At 38.3% G+C, this 17,261-nt stretch overlaps 1 protein-coding gene across 6 annotated transcripts in view; it reads left to right on the forward strand.

The window, feature by feature from the left end:
* LOC127410947 (protein numb homolog) overlaps positions 1-17,261 on the forward strand; it is a 105,156-nt gene that overhangs the window by 30,191 nt on the left and 57,704 nt on the right. For 5 of the 6 annotated variants that reach the window (XM_051646230.1, XM_051646235.1, XM_051646233.1 and 2 more), the window contains exon 2: positions 12,746-12,885. In XM_051646230.1, coding sequence (XP_051502190.1) covers positions 12,760-12,885 — 126 coding nt within the window. In that variant the 5' untranslated portion in view covers positions 12,746-12,759. The remainder of the gene's footprint in view (positions 1-12,745; positions 12,886-17,261) is intronic. The other variant, XM_051646231.1, reaches the window with a different exon arrangement.

Here is a 17,261-nt window from a genome sequence, read left to right on the forward strand (position 1 = left end):
TGAGAACAAACCAAAATATAACTAATTTTTCACTGTACATCTTGCCATTGCAGTCACTAGGCACAGTCATGATTTCAAGCTCGATTACACTTCCCAGTGCTTGACGAATGCGCAGAGCGCTAGATGGCGCTATAGGAAGTGTAATCGAGCTTGAGATAATGATCGCCAAGGAGACTGCTATCAAGATTCACACTATCACAGTGTATGCAGAAAACAAGTTTCATCTATAGAGTGACTGTATAGATAGCCTTTTTTTTTTGACTATATACACAATGTTTTGTTCACAAATCTGTTGGTACATTCAGTTTAAGATTGGAACAGGAATTGCAGATCCCTTGTTGCATCAGGAGACGTCTGAATCAACATCCTATTATTTCACTTCCCAAGGAGAGTCGTGCATGTCTCAGTGTTTTGGTTGGTAAAAGAATGCAGGCTTGTCTTTAACATATAACACTGAACCCAGGCAGGGCCATACACATGCTCACTGTCTTTCAAACATGCAGATGTTTTTGTCTTTGTGTGCCTTTCTAGTGTGGGCTCATAAATGGCTTATCTGTGGTTCCATATAGCCAGATCTGTGTCTACAATGGTCATAGACCTTATTCACGGTAGCGCCATTTTTGATTTTTAATGGGAATGACAACGAGGCTGTGAGGGATAGACTTACAGTCTCTTCAATGGCACGAACGGTATAACACTGTATAAAGCTCCAAGATCACATCTGATTTCCAACAACTCATGTTGTCTGGAGTTCTTTGTCTACTGAATGTTCTTGGACAGATATTTTATCAATATTTTGTCCACGGAATGATCCAAAAACACTTTGAACTGCAGTACAGCCCATTGAAGAGACCATAAGTCTATCCCTCACAGCCTTGTCATTCCCATTAAAAATCAAAGATGGTGCTAGCATGATGTCTATTGGTGGTGTAAATACAATGGTTAAGGATCTGGACTGTTAGCCCCAAAGGTCGAGGGATTGAATCTTGTTAGGCATGATCATTAAACTAAAGAGTTACCGTGATCTTCAGTCATTGTGCTTTTGAGCAAGGGTCAGGGCTCCAGACTAAAAAAAATGATTTAGGAGTAGTGGTCAACCGATATATTGTCGAGGCTGAGAAATCGGATCGGGATTTTATTAATTATCGGCATCTGCCGATAAATTTTCCCCTTAGGCCGATTTTTCTTGAGGGTGTGGAAAATCGGCTGCTTGCATGTGAAGCGATTGAGACATGTAAACGATCAGTCATGGTTTGTTTTGTTGTTACGTGCCATTGTGTTACTACAATAAGAGACCGCTGTGCAACACAGTGTCATTTAAACAGTCCGGATATCAGAGCCACAGCAGACGCGTTTGAGCTCATAATGTTAAAATGCTCGCCTGTTTCATTCTCCCTCTCTGTACTGTAATGACATTTTAAATTCAAAACGGCGAATTTTGCAAAATGGTGAATCGTTTACACCCTTGGAAATTAATGTTGGTCGGTACAACATTTAAATAATAAAACAGTGGCCAAATATTGCATGTTTAGTTGCATCTCACATGACACAAATGCTCTTAATCTGAACTGCTAGCTGATACGTGGTGCTGGAATAATCCACAAGGCTCCTGCTTAGCTTTTTAAACTTGAGTCCTGCCTTCACTGATTTGATTGGCTATCTCAAATGACACTGACGAGTGGTGTTAGACTAACTTTTTTTAAACCATTATGTGATTCCTGCAACAACTTAATGAAAATTTATACAGCAGTACATAATGGACTGCAGCAGAACAGCAACAAGGATATCAATTATTGGGGGGGACAGTCTGGCTATATCTGATTATTGGGGGGGGACCTTCTCAAATCGAGGGAAATGGACATGAAACAGACATGTGAATTGGAGATATATCCAGCTGCAGGCATGTTGTGTGAGATGATCTGCTGTTGCGTTTACGGACGCTACTTGATCGAAGTGGCTGGGGGACAGATCAGTACCAATCTGCGCACATCTTCTGTCATGTGCTGTCATGTTTCCATTAAAATCATGAGAATCAGAGAATATTTAGTCAAAAATATAGCTTCGAGTGCTTGATAATTGTGTCCCACCATTGTGATTCTAAATCGCCAGTAGGCCTAAACATATAGGCTATTCATAGAAGAGAGAGAGAGTCTAAAATGACTTTTAAAACAAAAGCAGAAGTTTAAACGCTTAACAAGATTTTCATTTTTTTACAAGCTTAATTATGGGAAAGAAAAAACTAAAAAATACTGTCTCTATTAATTCATTCTTTGGGGAAAATGTAGTGTTTATTAGACGGGAATGTGGATAGAATTTTCTTCCTCCTGGTCGTCACGTTTGGGGCTGTTCGCAACGAACGTGTCTTTGCGTCCATCAGTGCTGTTTTTCAATTTGAATGTTCTAGTTGGACCTCTTTGACCGCTGACAGCTTGTCGGTTCAAAATAATTATAAAAAGAACATCAAGTGTTAACGTGTCTTGAGACACCTAAAAATCTGCATGCGCTGTGTCTTGCTTTGTTTTAGCACAAGGACGATTTAGGCACCAAGACCATTATTGGTATGAGCGAGCACTTGATTCCCCAAAAAAGAGTGACATCTCCCGTTGAAAGCTGACGAGCACCGATACCCGCTGCTGGCAAACGTGCTATTTGGCATGTTGGTTGAGGTTTGTTGAACAACACACAATTTAATCTGATTGTTCTTTATTTTTTCAGTTTCATTTTTTATTTTTAGTTCAAATAAATAAAAAATTAAATTCAAAGTTTGAAATCAAGATGTCTTGCTATGGTGTGTAGGCTATTGAGCAATGAAAAATGTCCACATAGCACCACCTAGCGTCCAACCAATGATATTACCGGTATAACCGGTTTCGAACATGTATCCCACATTGGTATGAAAATTATGACATTGTGGCAAATCTAGTTGCAGAGAACTTTTATTTTGGCATCAGATGGTTGTGTATTTGATGGTAGTTTTTAATAAGCTCCCCATGCCAAATGAAATGTTAAAATACTTGTGAGCTGAACTCAGAGTGGCATAGTAGAAGAAGTTTGTGAAGAGCATTCACCGCTACTCATGCGCTGAAAACACTGCATCACGAGCATCACACTCACTGTGTGTATGTATGTGTGTGTGGTAAATGACAGAGAGCAGAGCAGCGCCTCTTGTTCATTTTGAAGCTCCCAATGTATGCAGACTTTATAGATTGCTTCCTTTTGCAGTTTTATCATTTCAATTGGCCATATCCTGATTCTAATCCCTTAAGCTGTTTATTTTGCGATAACAACCAGCTGACTATATATTATCCTGCTTATTACATGGCTACTAACCGAAAAAAATAAATAAATAAAATATTAATATTTTGTATGTAAAATATTGATCTGCATTCAAATTATGCAATTATGTGAGAAGAAAGAAATCTCTGAACAGCCGAAGTCCACCTCTGCTTTGTCCAAGTTTGTTGGTGTTTTTTTTTTATTTATTTATTTTAATTACCATCTGACTCCTCATTATCCAGCTTATTACAAGGCTACGTGCCAAATAAATAAATGGACATGAAACATTGATTTGAGTTCAATTATTTTATTAGCTTTAGGGCTGGAAAATTGAATGCATTCATTTCTGCAATTTTTTGTTTAACGTGTTAAAAACTATTAACTATGCAATTAATGCAGTGTCAGTTTTTTTTTTTTTACCTCCTGAAACACGATGAGAAAGGTGTCTCGAGTTGTTCCTGGCAGGCTACTCAGCCACATGTGGTTAGGATTAGGGTGGGGGTGGGGTTAGGGCATCTGCTTCCTGCCAGGAACAAACCCAGGTACCTTTGTACAATGGCCAAAACTTCACTTATATTTTTCCCCACTTTCTTTGGCGAAAATTTGGCATATGTACATTTTCAGTTGGTACACACTTGACTCTACACATGATAACTGATTGTGTTGAGCAGTGTATGCTTATTATGTGCGACACACGTCCCGGGCATAATAAACACGGGAGCGGATTTAGTGAAGGGAGAATGGAGACTTCACCCGCAAGCAGTGGACCTTCGGCATTGCCGAAAACGCTCGCTCACTTTCATCTAAACCAGTTTCAAATGCAAAACCATGAGTGAGACCTAGCGTGTGCACGATAGAGATTATAGGACCTGGACGTTCAGCAAGCTGCAGCCAGGTATACCCTCCACTCGAAATCCCAACACAAGTGGTGAAAAGACGTAAATTACCAGGTACAATATGGTGATGGCGCCTGTCCACTTGTGATCAGATCTCATGGAACGCATCTTAAATACAAGGCAATAAACATTGCACACACACACACACACACACACACACACACACAGTGGAAGAGTGAGAGAGAGAGTGAAGTCAAAACTGATGCACTAGGTTAAAATGGTTGTCATTTCTTTTTTATCTTTCAAAATGCGGACAGCATTTGGAATTATCCGTCATTTTTTCAAAATACCGGTAAATGACGGAGATTTTTCAGTTAACGCAATCCCTGCACACAACCCTTGTTAATGGCCTGCATGTGAAAACGTTCCAATATTATCAGTAATATTGGTTGAATTCTGGACTTTAATTTATGTTGATATAACATTTTGTTACCTTCTGTTTGTGTGTTTTGAAAATGGCTACATAATACGGTAATTCAGTAAAACCATTATATTCCCTTATATTTCAGATGTGCGACTCTTCTCTCTGTAGGCCGCTCCACATTGTGTTTTGAATAGATTTGCTTTGCTTGGCTGTAATTGGTTGTTCCAGTGAGGGTTTCGCAAACTGGCTGTTGTTTGTCAGGGCTGGCAAAGATATGGACCAACTCTTACACAACATCTACATCCAGAAGAGGGATACCTCCTCCCATTGGGGCCCTTTTCACTTCCTGTTACCTAACAACATTGACTGGCTGTAATCATAATTGAATAGGACACTGCTAAGAAACAAATATAATTATTTTTCATTTGGGATTTCTTTGTGTAAAATTGTCTCAACTCTTGGCAATCGGATCAAATAATGAGTCAAGACGGAGATGTAAAAAAAATGAAATTACTTCTGGTTAACTCGTCACACTGGAAATGGAAGATCAAGTTGAGCACATTACATTGTTTGTGGGATGTAATATCTGACGCATTTTGGCAAGTGTAGTAGTGTGCTATTTTGAACATAGGATCCAGATATTTTAGGAGAGGATACACAATTCAGTTTCCACCAGAATGGAAAGCACAGTTATTTAAGCAGATCAGCTACCAATTCTGAATTTATTAATGAGAACATTTTAATTTAACAACATGAGGACCGTGTACCTGGGTTTTCATTCGTAAGACTGTCAGACATTGTGCAGAGCCGCTGTGTTAGTGTGTGTGAGAGAGAGAGAGAAAGTCCTGTGTTTCCTTGCATCCCTGTCTGTGTGAAAGGTCTTTTGTCTTCCTCTCCAGGTTCTCTTTGCAGGCATTAATAAGTGTTTTACATTCCTGGAGAGATGATTTAAATAGCTTCAGCCAAGCGCTTCTCATTGGCTCATTCCTCTTGTACCATTTCACTGTATTTTCTCCCTCCTGCTTTCATGTCTCGTCTCTGGTCCTCGTGACTGAGGCAGTGAGTGGCTTGTGTCTGGCCAGTGTTCAACTCTTAATGGCCTTCTAGTGCACTAATGGCCTCATTAACACACACACAGAAAGAGAGAGAGGCCCCTCTGACCCGAGTCCTGCCTCAATCAAAACATCAGAACCAGTGTTCACTCACTCATTCATTCACTCACTTATTCAATCTCTCATTCACTTGTTCATTCTCTTTTTTTGCTCACTCATTCACATGCACTTAATAATTGATAATTTTTTTAGAAAATACCACTAATTACAACAATTATATCTTTAACACACAACACAGTAACAGTTCTTGGTTCATTTCCAGTTGAGCATGACGAAATTTAATGATTTGTGGTTTAGTAAGTTTTTCATTCAATAAAAAGATACGGCTGATAAGAGTCATTCATTTTGGAGGAAGCGCTGTTTCATTCTCTACATTCAAAAGAACTGACACATAAGAGTCATTCATTAGGGAATCGGACTACACTATTCGCACTGTATGTTTTGCGCTGTAGATTCAAGAGAAACGCCTTACGAGTCATTCGTTTGGAAATTGGACATACATTGGTATGTTTCACAAGAGTCTCTTGTTTGGGAGTGAGACTACACTGGTCATGCTACAAAAGAACCAACTCACGAGTCATTTGTTTGAAAATCGGACTACAGTGGCAGCGCTGTATGTTTCTAGGGCTGCAACTAAGGATTATTTTGATAATCGATTAATCTAATGATTATTAGAACGATTATTCGACTATTCAGCGATTACTGCAACGATTGATCATTAGCTCTTAACCGATTATTCAGCTTGTGCCTCGACTTAAAAGGTTGTATTAAACATGCTTACTAACAACAAAGAGGCCAAAATCGTCTTATAAAAATACCTCTTAATAACATACACTGAATTACAAGAAAAAGAAATACTTGGATTATTAAATGCATTTAAAAAAACAAATCACTGCAAAAAAATCCGATTGTTATCAAGTGTTTTCCATTTAAAATTGTCTAAAAATCCTTAGAAACAAGATACATTTACTTGAAAGCAACATATAAGATATTTAGACTCTCTTTCAGAGAATGTATCTTAAATATAAGTGTATTTTTTCATTGGACTACTCTGGTCACGCTGTATTTTTCACGCTGTAGATTAGGGTTGTGTGGTTTACCGGTACTAATGAAGTACCGCAATACCAAAAAAAATCAAATCATCTTGTTGCTAATTTTGGTACCATATTACAGTATGCTGTCATTAGCAAAATGATACGAGATGTGACAAATTTGATATGAAATCAATGACAATTTGAAAATAAAATAAAAAACCTCTGGGTATGGCCAAATGTGATCATTAAACAGCAGAAGGGTGTAATTTAATTAAATAATATACAGTCACATGCGCTGCACGCTACAGAATGAACAAGAGGTACCGCTCTACTCTGTCACATGATTCCCACTAACACACGCGCATGCACACACAAACGCAACACTCGCTACTGGTGCTTAATTTTCATGTTGTGTGGTTAGAGTATAAACGGCTGTTAACTCTTAAATGAACTCCTCCGGTGCAGCTCGGAGATTTCAGCTTGAGAGTCACGACGGGAGTATACCAGCATTAATGGGAAAGCTTGATATAACTAACCCGTCACAAACAGGAAGAACTCAAAGTTCTGTCAAATTAAAAGTCCCGTGAACATGAAAGCTCTATTCAACTGGATGCGTGAAATTGAAGACAACAAAATATAACGACTGTATAAAAATGTGATATTCAAAAAGTAGCAGTAATACTCATAACAACAATTATGTAATATTAAATGGTTTTATTATTATTATCTGTAAGCAATATAACAAACGCAAGCAGCCTTGTGCCACAGGTAATCAGATTTTTTTTTTTCATTAATGTTTTCATTAATACTGTGAAGCTCTGTTGTGCTGCAATTTATTTTACCAAAAATAAAATTGCAATTTTTTGTAAAAAAAAAAAAAAAAAAAAAATTATGAAATTATTTTTGATTAAAACTGTATGTATCAATTTGATTAAACACCTTTTGATCATAACATTTAATTAAACATTTAACATGGAATCCAGAAAAATTAAAACGGAAGCTTTATACTCTGGGAAAGTGAAGTTAAAAAGAAACTCGCCTCTAAAATTAGATGTTTGTCAATTCAATGCTGCTTTGTATGAAGCACCGCCCACACAGAGGTCACTGCCAAACCAAGCAACTTCCTATTGGTCAATGTGGCGAATTCGTCTGTCAAAGTTCACTAAACTTGAACTGCCAGATTGGTTTTCCATTAAGATGACTGTCTTTCGCCCGTGGAATTTCGCCGTGTGCAGGTAAATGTGACTGTACTTTAAAAGCCGCTTAAAATTGATGTGGCAACACCGCTAGCTGAATGGTAGCACAAGAAACACTGAGTAATTTAGCATCTGCATCGGCTAAAGAATGCACGTTCGAGAACCGTTAATGGAACTAAAACTGGTTCCTGTATTTTTACAAAAATGGAACTGTTTCTGAATAATAGGCCTAACTGTATTTGGGGACCAGCTAGTTAGAAGTAATTTCCAGCAAATTACAATAGAGAAAGTTTTGGTTTGTTTTGGCATTCTGGTAGTGTTTGATGGCGGTTATATTTATAAAATAGGGAAGGTCGTTGCTTGTGTGAAAAACAGATGTGACGCTTTTACTGAAACAAATTAATAAAAAAAATAATAATCCAGTAATTTAACAGCAATTTAACAGGTTTCATGTGTGAAAGTGGCTGTACTGTGCAGCTAAGCTTTCTCACATGACCCAGGCTGCAGTGTGTTTTCTGTTTCCCACCATATCTAACACACTCACTCACTCACACTTTCATTCTCTTTTATTTTTCCCTGTTGCCAGCAGTCTCACTCTCACATGCATTCCACAGAGAGACACAAACACAGACAGGAAGAGAGACAGACCATATGAAACTAGGTGTAAGTGTAAGACTGAAACAGAAGTGAGGGAGCATGATGTCAGAGGAGAGGTGGCTTTAGGTGATGAGTTGTGGCAGGAATGTGTAGAGTTGTGTTTTCTTCTCTTGTTCTGCAGTTTGAGTGTTGCCTGCAGCTTGCAGTCAATGCACAATCCATATGACCTAAATACACATGAGAGAAGAGCTGTTTTGTGTAGGTCTCCTCTCTCTCTCTCTCTCCTGTGCCATTTTCTTGTGTTTTTCTCACAGTTTTTCTCTTTCTCTGACAGTAGATGAACTCATTGGCACCAGCTCATTCGTTTGATCTCACACGCACACATGCACTAATCTCTTCTGCTTATTAAAATTCTTCCTCTTCATTTTTTGTGCTTTCTGTTTGCTAGAACTGCTGAATTTATGTACATTTATTACACGGCTCTCTGAAATACTCGATTCTGATTGGTCAATGGCGCCATCTAGCGGTCTGATATTTCTCTGTAACAACCGCACATCCACGTGTCAGACCGCTATCTGGGTATTTACGAGCCATATTTGCTGCTTCTCGGATCACTGTGCGATCTCTACAAGGAAGCATTAATTTGTGTATATGGCAGGTAGTCTTGTAATAGGCTGAATAATGAGGGGTCATATGGTCATTTTCACAAAATAAACACCAACAGTCAAACGCAGCATGCAAGGGGTGCTACTTGGGTGTATAATAATTCCCACTGGTGCTCTTTGGATAAGGGATTCTGTTGAGATGATCTAGGGTAGTATTTCTATATGCATATGTATATGGATATTAAGAAGAATTTGTTTTTGTATATGCCTGTTTGAATGTATATATCTTGCATTGTCTTCACCTTTTAAAAAATGTTTTTGTTAGACAATGTGACATTGTCATGTGACACCATTTAGCCCCACATTATAAAAACCTCCAACCAGGTAATTTTCCACACCCTGATGAAGGCTTTGTAAGGCACAACTCGTCAATTTGTGGTATGTTTTAATCCAGTAGCCATGACTTAATAAAGGCTTTTTAAAAATGTAAACCCTACTCTGAGTGCCTTGGACCACTAGAGCATCTAAACGTCAACAGAACTCAGACGCAAACCAGAGGTGGATTTCAGCTGTACAGTGATTTATTTTGTCACATAATTGCATAATTTCAACAAAATCAAGATTTTCTTTACATGTATTTATTTATTTGGTTAGTAGCCATGTAATAAGTGGAATAATGTACAGTAAGCCGATTGTTATCGCAAAATATACCTCGACGCGAAGCGTTAAGAACCGGCTGACTATACATTATCCCTTACTTATTTCCCACTCTATTACTCACACATTGCTATATCAAAACACTTCTACTCTAATGCATCATTTGAAAAAACGATACATTTTAACGCTTGTGCGACAGACTCGCCTACATTTACAAACGTATTCCAATGTAATTAGCTTCCTCGGTAGAGTGTTGGACTTTGGACTCGGAAGACCGCAGTTCGAGCTCAGCTGGGCACGCAAGCTGACACGTCATAGAAGCAGCACAAATATTAATCAATATTTAAGTACTTATTTAACTCTAAATCATGCTTCCATTCTGCAGCGGTATGCATGTGTGACGTAATCGCATTGGCATTTGAAACACACGAGAACTGACGCACGTGCGTCACAGCCGGAAGCAGCGCTGTTTGCAAGTGAGGAGGAGGAACACTGTACAGTAGCTTGGTTTGTTTTGGTTTAAATCAAATCACTTTATTGTCACACAGCCATATACACAAGTGCAATGGTGTGTGAAATTCTTGGGTGCAAGATCTGTTTTATCTGTTTCTTTACTCACAGTGGTGCATTTGTGTGCTGATCCTGGATGTCTCAACTGAGTGGAGAACGTGAGATTACGTCTGTATCATGGCAACGCAAATACGTCACACAAGAGACCACTTGGACTCCACCCTCTGCTGAAGCTTACCCACACCTTGGATTATAGTTAAAAAAAGTACTTAAATATTGATCTTTTTCGCACCAAAAGTGATCATTTCGCTTTAGGAGACATTAATTTAACTGCTGGAGTTGTATCGATGACGTTTATGCTGACTGTCTGTGTTTTTTTTTTTGGAACTTCAAAAGAGAAATTTCCATCCACTTGCATTTTAAGGACCTACTGAGCTGAGATATTTTTCTGTTTTTCTTCAAATGTGTTCTGGTGAAGAAAGAAAGTCATACACATCTGGGATATCATGAGGGTGAGTAAATAATGAGAGAATTTTCATTTTTGGGTGAACTATCCCTTTAAAGTTTTAGGTTAGGGAGGTACGTTTACCTCCATCTAATTCACCTTAAAAATTTCACTCGCTTTTGCCGCCCCCCGCTGGACATTTCACTGCGAAACGTGTAATAAGGCACGTGTAATTTCATTTTGCAAAAACGTTGTCACCGTCAGGTAATGTTCACAAAACCAGGTTGAAATAAAGTCAGCAAACTGCAAAATATAAGCCAATAACAATAAATGCATAATTTATTCATGTTGCTGGGATGCTGGGAACTCGCAAATCAGCAACATTGATCAGTATGAAATTGTTAATTTAGACAACTTTGTTAAGCTAGTCGGGACAACATTTGGGTCATTATTGTTGGTCTAACGTGTTTTTATATAGATGCAATCTATTTGACATTTCGTGACTCATCTGTGACTCATAAACCCCCATAAACTGGATAAAATGCTATTCATTTTCTTTACAGTGGGCTTAGCACAGGCCTTTAATGCAAATGTACTGTTGTGTTTTCCTCATTTCAAGAGAAGCTGTTTCTCACTGCCTGCGTGTGTGTGACTCATTCAAATGAGCGGTACATTATGCTTTTGAAATCTGAGCTTGTGTGGAGTTAAAAGGGAAATAGAGGAAACTTCATTCTCTCTGTGCCGCACTCTGTTTCTTTCTTGGTAGAATGTTCTGCAAGGCTTTGATGAGGAACTTGTGTGTGTGTGACTCTACAGGTGACTGCTACACAACAGCTCTTATGTGACTCAGCACTGCGTGACATTGTGTTCTTGCGTGTGTGAGGAGTAAACATTGCTCCGATCTTAAATGTTTTTTTTTTGTGTGTGTCGGTGAAAGAGAAATCATGTGGGGAGAACTCATTTAGAATGAATTACACCTGGTAAAAGTGCTCTGTATTTGCACGTGCTGGTTTAGCGCCTGATTCAATAAAGGAATTCCGCACATCAGGCAGCGACGCAAACGCGCCTACAAAATCTTTGCCGAACGCAATTTGTACGCCGCAATTGAGATCTTTCGGACCAATTCTGAGCACTGTATAGCAGAGGATGCAGCAGACCCCCACGATCTGGACTGTAAAGAATAACTCCACTACTGTGATCCAAACACCTGAATCATCTCTTTAACATGCTGAAGTGCGCTTAACTACACCGTGCATCTGTATATATGCCAGGTTATAACGTGCTTCTTCATCATTTTATCTTTATTTGATGAATTACTGCTGATACGATTGTTAGAAAATGTTTACAAGCATCTCTTTTAAATTATGTTCAGTTTACCGCCTGCTTTCCTTGGGCGGTAACAGTGCGATGTGAATTGCGGCGGGCAATTAGCATAGAGTTTTACGGATAAAGTGCAGTCTGTAATGTACATAGACAGGAGGCGTGTTTGCGCAAAAGTGAATGACACTCAAAACGCAGAGCTATTTCAGCGCTTATAGCATCTGCTTTAACTAGGTTGCAATGTGGTTAGTGAATAAGATGCAGGTTTTTGCGCTGAAATACCACATGCAAAAATAGTGGAATTGAATAGTGAATTTGCCCCTTTATATTTAGGAAGTTTGACTTTGGATTTCTAGATTTCGAGTTTTTGAGTTTTCATCACTTTTTTTATTTTTTTTAATTTTTTTTTTTTTTTTATAGATGTAGCAAGTTTGATGTAGTCATGGACTGTTCATGGACAATTTGATTTGTATCGCTCACCAAAATAGCTGGCTTTAAGCACTTTCCGGGAGTCAGGATGCTCATGTTTTTATTAGGGCTGTCAATCGATTAAAAATGTTAATCTAATTAATTACATGCTATACTGATTAATTAATCGAATTAAAACAATTAATTACATAAAAATACTTAGATGGATGGTGTAATTGATTTTACATTTCTTAATAACAGTTTTAACTTAGTTTTGCTTTATTGGCATAATAAATGTCTCTCAAATCTCTCTTTCTGTGTACAGTAGGTGGTGAAGCTATGAATAAGTTACGGCAGAGTTTCCGGCGAAAGAAAGACGTGTATGTGCCAGAATCCAGCCGACCGCACCAGTGGCAGACCGATGAGGAGGCCGTACGCGGGGGCAAATGCAGCTTCGCTGTCAAGGTAATAAACACACACACACCTGTGCTGAACCACCTGTAGCTGTCAATCATGCCGGCTAATTTAAGAGATTATCAGAGCTTTGAGGGACTTGTTTTCTCATTAGGATTTTTGGTCTCCTACTACATGCCATAGAACTTGTCTGTTTGGGATCTCAAATGGGTGTGCTTGTATGTAGAGGAACCTGTTTCATTAACAGAATACAGGCACAAGCACATCTGAACTGTGATGTCATCATGATGTCACTGTCTCCCTTCTGCTGACAGAGATGGTCTGTGTTCACACTGCAAGACACACTGCAAGACTGCAAGAGGATTGTAATATCTCACCAATATGGTTTTTTTGACCAAGAAGTGCATTTGACCGTTCATATGTGCATCCTATGTTGTGTCCCATGTGTTCTTTTATTATTACCTTGCATGTGTGCATTTGAAAGAAGCCATCTAGTCATCTTTGAATCAGACAGCACACAGTTACCACATTGAATTAATACTGAAGTACTACCGGTTCATTTGAATCAACAGTGTGAACCACACACTGCGATCAGTGTAGTCCGATTACCGAACGAATGAATCTTACATATATATATATATATATATAAGGCATGTAACGATACACAAATTTCACGATACAATGCAAAGCCTCACCAGGGCTTGACAATAAGGACTGCTGATTGGGCCAGTGCTGCATTTGTAACGTTAGTGCAGACGACAAGTGAGAGAGCACAAAAATTACACTGAGGGAACAAAGTCTTCTAACCAAGCACTCAGAGACATGCAAGCCCGATTATATTTAGCTCTCAAAGAGGATCTTTAAATTAAAAAAAAATAAAAATCCTTGAATAATACAATATATTGTTATATAATGCTCTAAACATGATAAAGGCCTTAAATATATTTTGGTTTGAAAAAATGCATGGTTCTTTTTAAGTTTACAAGAATTCAACTAACAATTAGTATCTACATAACATATACTGTCCACACTTCACATATTCTTTGTCACAAACAAGATTTGTGCAAGCAAATGATCTGATCAGCCTGAAATTTACAATGTCACCTGAAATAAATGACATGGCAAGAAGTGTAATATGCATTGTAATACAGAAACAAGTTAGATATTTGTTTAATTGTTATTAAAATTTTACAGCCTAGATCAGTGGTTGTCCATACAACACAACACTGCCTTATGGCCTTAGAAGTCTGCGCCTTTAATTCATCTTTATACTAGTATTTTGAAGCTGGACAGCCCTGCTCACTATAAATTGTTGTTGTAGAATAGAGCTGTGTAAAGTTATATTTCTCATGTTCCAATAAAAAAAAATAACAACAACAACAGCATACAGGTTTGTAAAAATGTAAGGGTGAAAAAATTAGAGAATTTTCATTTTTTGGTTAACTTCTACTATAAAAAAATTTACCGCTGTTCATGAACCCTGGTCTCTTTTGAGAGAAGACACTTAGCAGATTGTTGTACAAAATTTAGAATTAAGTTATAAAGAACATAGTTCAGGCTGTAATGTATTGTTAAATACTTGTGTGTGTGTGTGTGTGTGTGTGTGTGTGTGTGTGTATATATATATATATATATATATATATATATATATATATATATATATACACAGTTTACATACACTTAGGTTGAAGTCATTAAAACTGATTTTTTAACAACTCCACAGATTTCATATTAGCAAACTATAGTTTTGGCTAGTCGTTTAGGACATTAGTTGTGCATGACACGAGTAATTTTTCCAACAATTGTTTACAGACAGATTGTTTCACTTTTAACTGACTATATTACAATTTCTGTGGGTCAGAAGTTTACATACACTAAGTTAACTGTGCCTTTAAGCAGCTTGTAAAATTCCAGAAAATGATGTCGTCTTTAAGCAATTAGTCAATTAGTTTCTGATAGGCTAATTGGCTAATTGGAGTCAATTGGAGGTGTACATGTGGATGTGTTTTAAGGCCTTACTTCAAACTCATTGCCTCATTGCTTGACATCATGGGAAAATCAAAAGAAATCAGCCAAGACCTCAGAAAAAAAATTGTGGACCTCCACAAGTCTGGTTCATCCTTAGGAGCAACTTCCAAATGCCTGAAGGCACCACGTTTATCTGTACAAACAGAAGTACGCAAGTATAAACACCATGGGACCATGCAGCCATCATACTGCTCAGGAAGGAGACACATTCTGTCTCCTAGAGATGTACGTAGTTTGGTGCGAAAAGTGCAAATCAATCCCAGAACAACAGCAAAGGACCTTGTGAAGATGCTGGAGGAAACAGGTAGACAAGTATCTATATCCACAGTAAAACAAGTCCTATATCAACATAACCTGAAAGGCTGTTCAGCAAGGAAGAATCCAATGCTCCAAAACTGCCATAAAAAAGTCAGACTACAGCTTGCAAGTGCACATGGGGATAAATCATAATTTTTGGAGATGTTTCCTCTGGTCTGATGAAACAAAAATGTAACTTTTTGGCCATAATGACCATCGTTATGTTTGGAGGAAAAAGGGTGAGGCTTGCAAGCCAAAGAACACCATCCCAAACGTGAAGCATGGGGGTGGCAGCGTCATGTTGTGGGGGTGCTTTGCTGCAGGAGGGAATGGTGCACTCTCAGTTTCTTTCTTTTTCTCGCTCACGCACGCACGCACACACACACACACACACACACACACAACCCTGTTACTCCAATGCTGAGAAGCAGCGCATCCTCCGTTGCTTGTTCTAAAGTGATGTTTTCGAACTAGCAATGAAGGCTTGAGCTGTATCAAAGCTAGATACACTTGATCAATACAACAGTTTCTATATTATCTGAAATATCTGTGGGAAACACCCTCACGCTCCCACATCACACACACACTCCCACACACGTGGGGACACATACATACATTACACGCGTTACGCACACACTTACTCGTGAGAGAAATACAGAGCCGTCATGTCAGCGCACACCTGCATCTCGGTGGGGTTGAAAACAGTTGTTAAGATTTACAATGGAAATATGGCGACACTCGCTGCTGCTAAGAAGTGCTTAAACTTACATCGTGGCGATTTTGAAATGATGTTACTTCTGACAAGAGCTGCAACAAAAAATGTCATCCCAGAAGCGATCTCTCTCTCTCTCTCTCTCTCTCTCTCTTTCGATCCCTCAAACACACACACACGCACAAACGCACTACCTCCTTTTTCAGTAAGTCCTCGAATAAAGCAGCGCGAGCCTCGCAATCCTCCGTTGCTATTTCTAAAGTGACGTTTTCGAACTAGCAACGAAGGCTCGGACTTTATTCAAGCAAGACGCTGAATCCGTGGTGAAAGAAACTAGTTCCTCTCATAAGACCGTTTTAGGGACGAAAATCAGAAAATGTCTTGAGATAAATCCTGAACATTGTCTTAAGGTGTGCTAACCCTGGTATAAGCAGAATAATTGACTCCGGCCCGTTGAATTGTTTAAAAATAATGCACACCTGAGGTGTAACTGGAATATATCAGAAAATAGTTAATTATTGGAAGTGTGGAGGTTTTATCCAGAATGTTCCGCTGCGCATCGTGACCACATTACCACCTCGGGTGTGCATTATTTTTCATCAGTTCAGTGTTCCGTCGTCAATTCCTTACATATTATACATTCAAAATCACAAATTAGGCCAGAAAGGGAGTATTTGCATCCTTGGAAATAACTGTCGGTTAGTATAACATTTCTAGCATAAAATAGTGAACAAATAGATCGTTTCACTACATACTGTACATCTTACATGTCACTGAAACTTTTAATCTGTTTCTGAACTTGCTGATGCATTGTGACGCACGCTCGCGCTGCTCCATTCGTTTCTGGCTTCATTTCAATGAAACGTGAGTCCCACCTTCTTTAATTTGATTGGCCATCTCAAACGACATTGATGAGCAGTATTAAACCAAAAGCATTTTAAAAATTAAACTTTGTTTAACCATTATGTAATCCTGACAACAATTTCATGACAATTAGACATCGGTGTATAATGGACTGCAACAGAACAGAAAAATGAATATCAATTTTTGGGGGGACTATTTGGCCATATCTGATTATTGGAGAGGACTTTTCCCCTCACTGTATATTGTCGTCACGGCCTTGCTGAAAACCCATAATTTGCTCCACAGAACTCTTCGCTTAAAAATACGTGTAAATGGCAGGACGGCTTAGGTTAATATAATTTTATATTTATGAATTTATATCTGTAAAGCACCTATATGTGATTCCATAAGACATAAATCATATCTTGCAAATTATAAATGTGAAACATTTGTGGGGGAAATTGTCTTAAAAACATAATATTTATAAAAAATATTTAGCTTCTGACACTTTTTTTTTTCTTTTTCAAGTCATGATGGTAAAAACAGC

The sequence above is a fragment of the Myxocyprinus asiaticus genome, chromosome 20 (assembly GCF_019703515.2).
Source record: "Myxocyprinus asiaticus isolate MX2 ecotype Aquarium Trade chromosome 20, UBuf_Myxa_2, whole genome shotgun sequence".
Classification (NCBI taxonomy): domain Eukaryota; kingdom Metazoa; phylum Chordata; class Actinopteri; order Cypriniformes; family Catostomidae; genus Myxocyprinus; species Myxocyprinus asiaticus.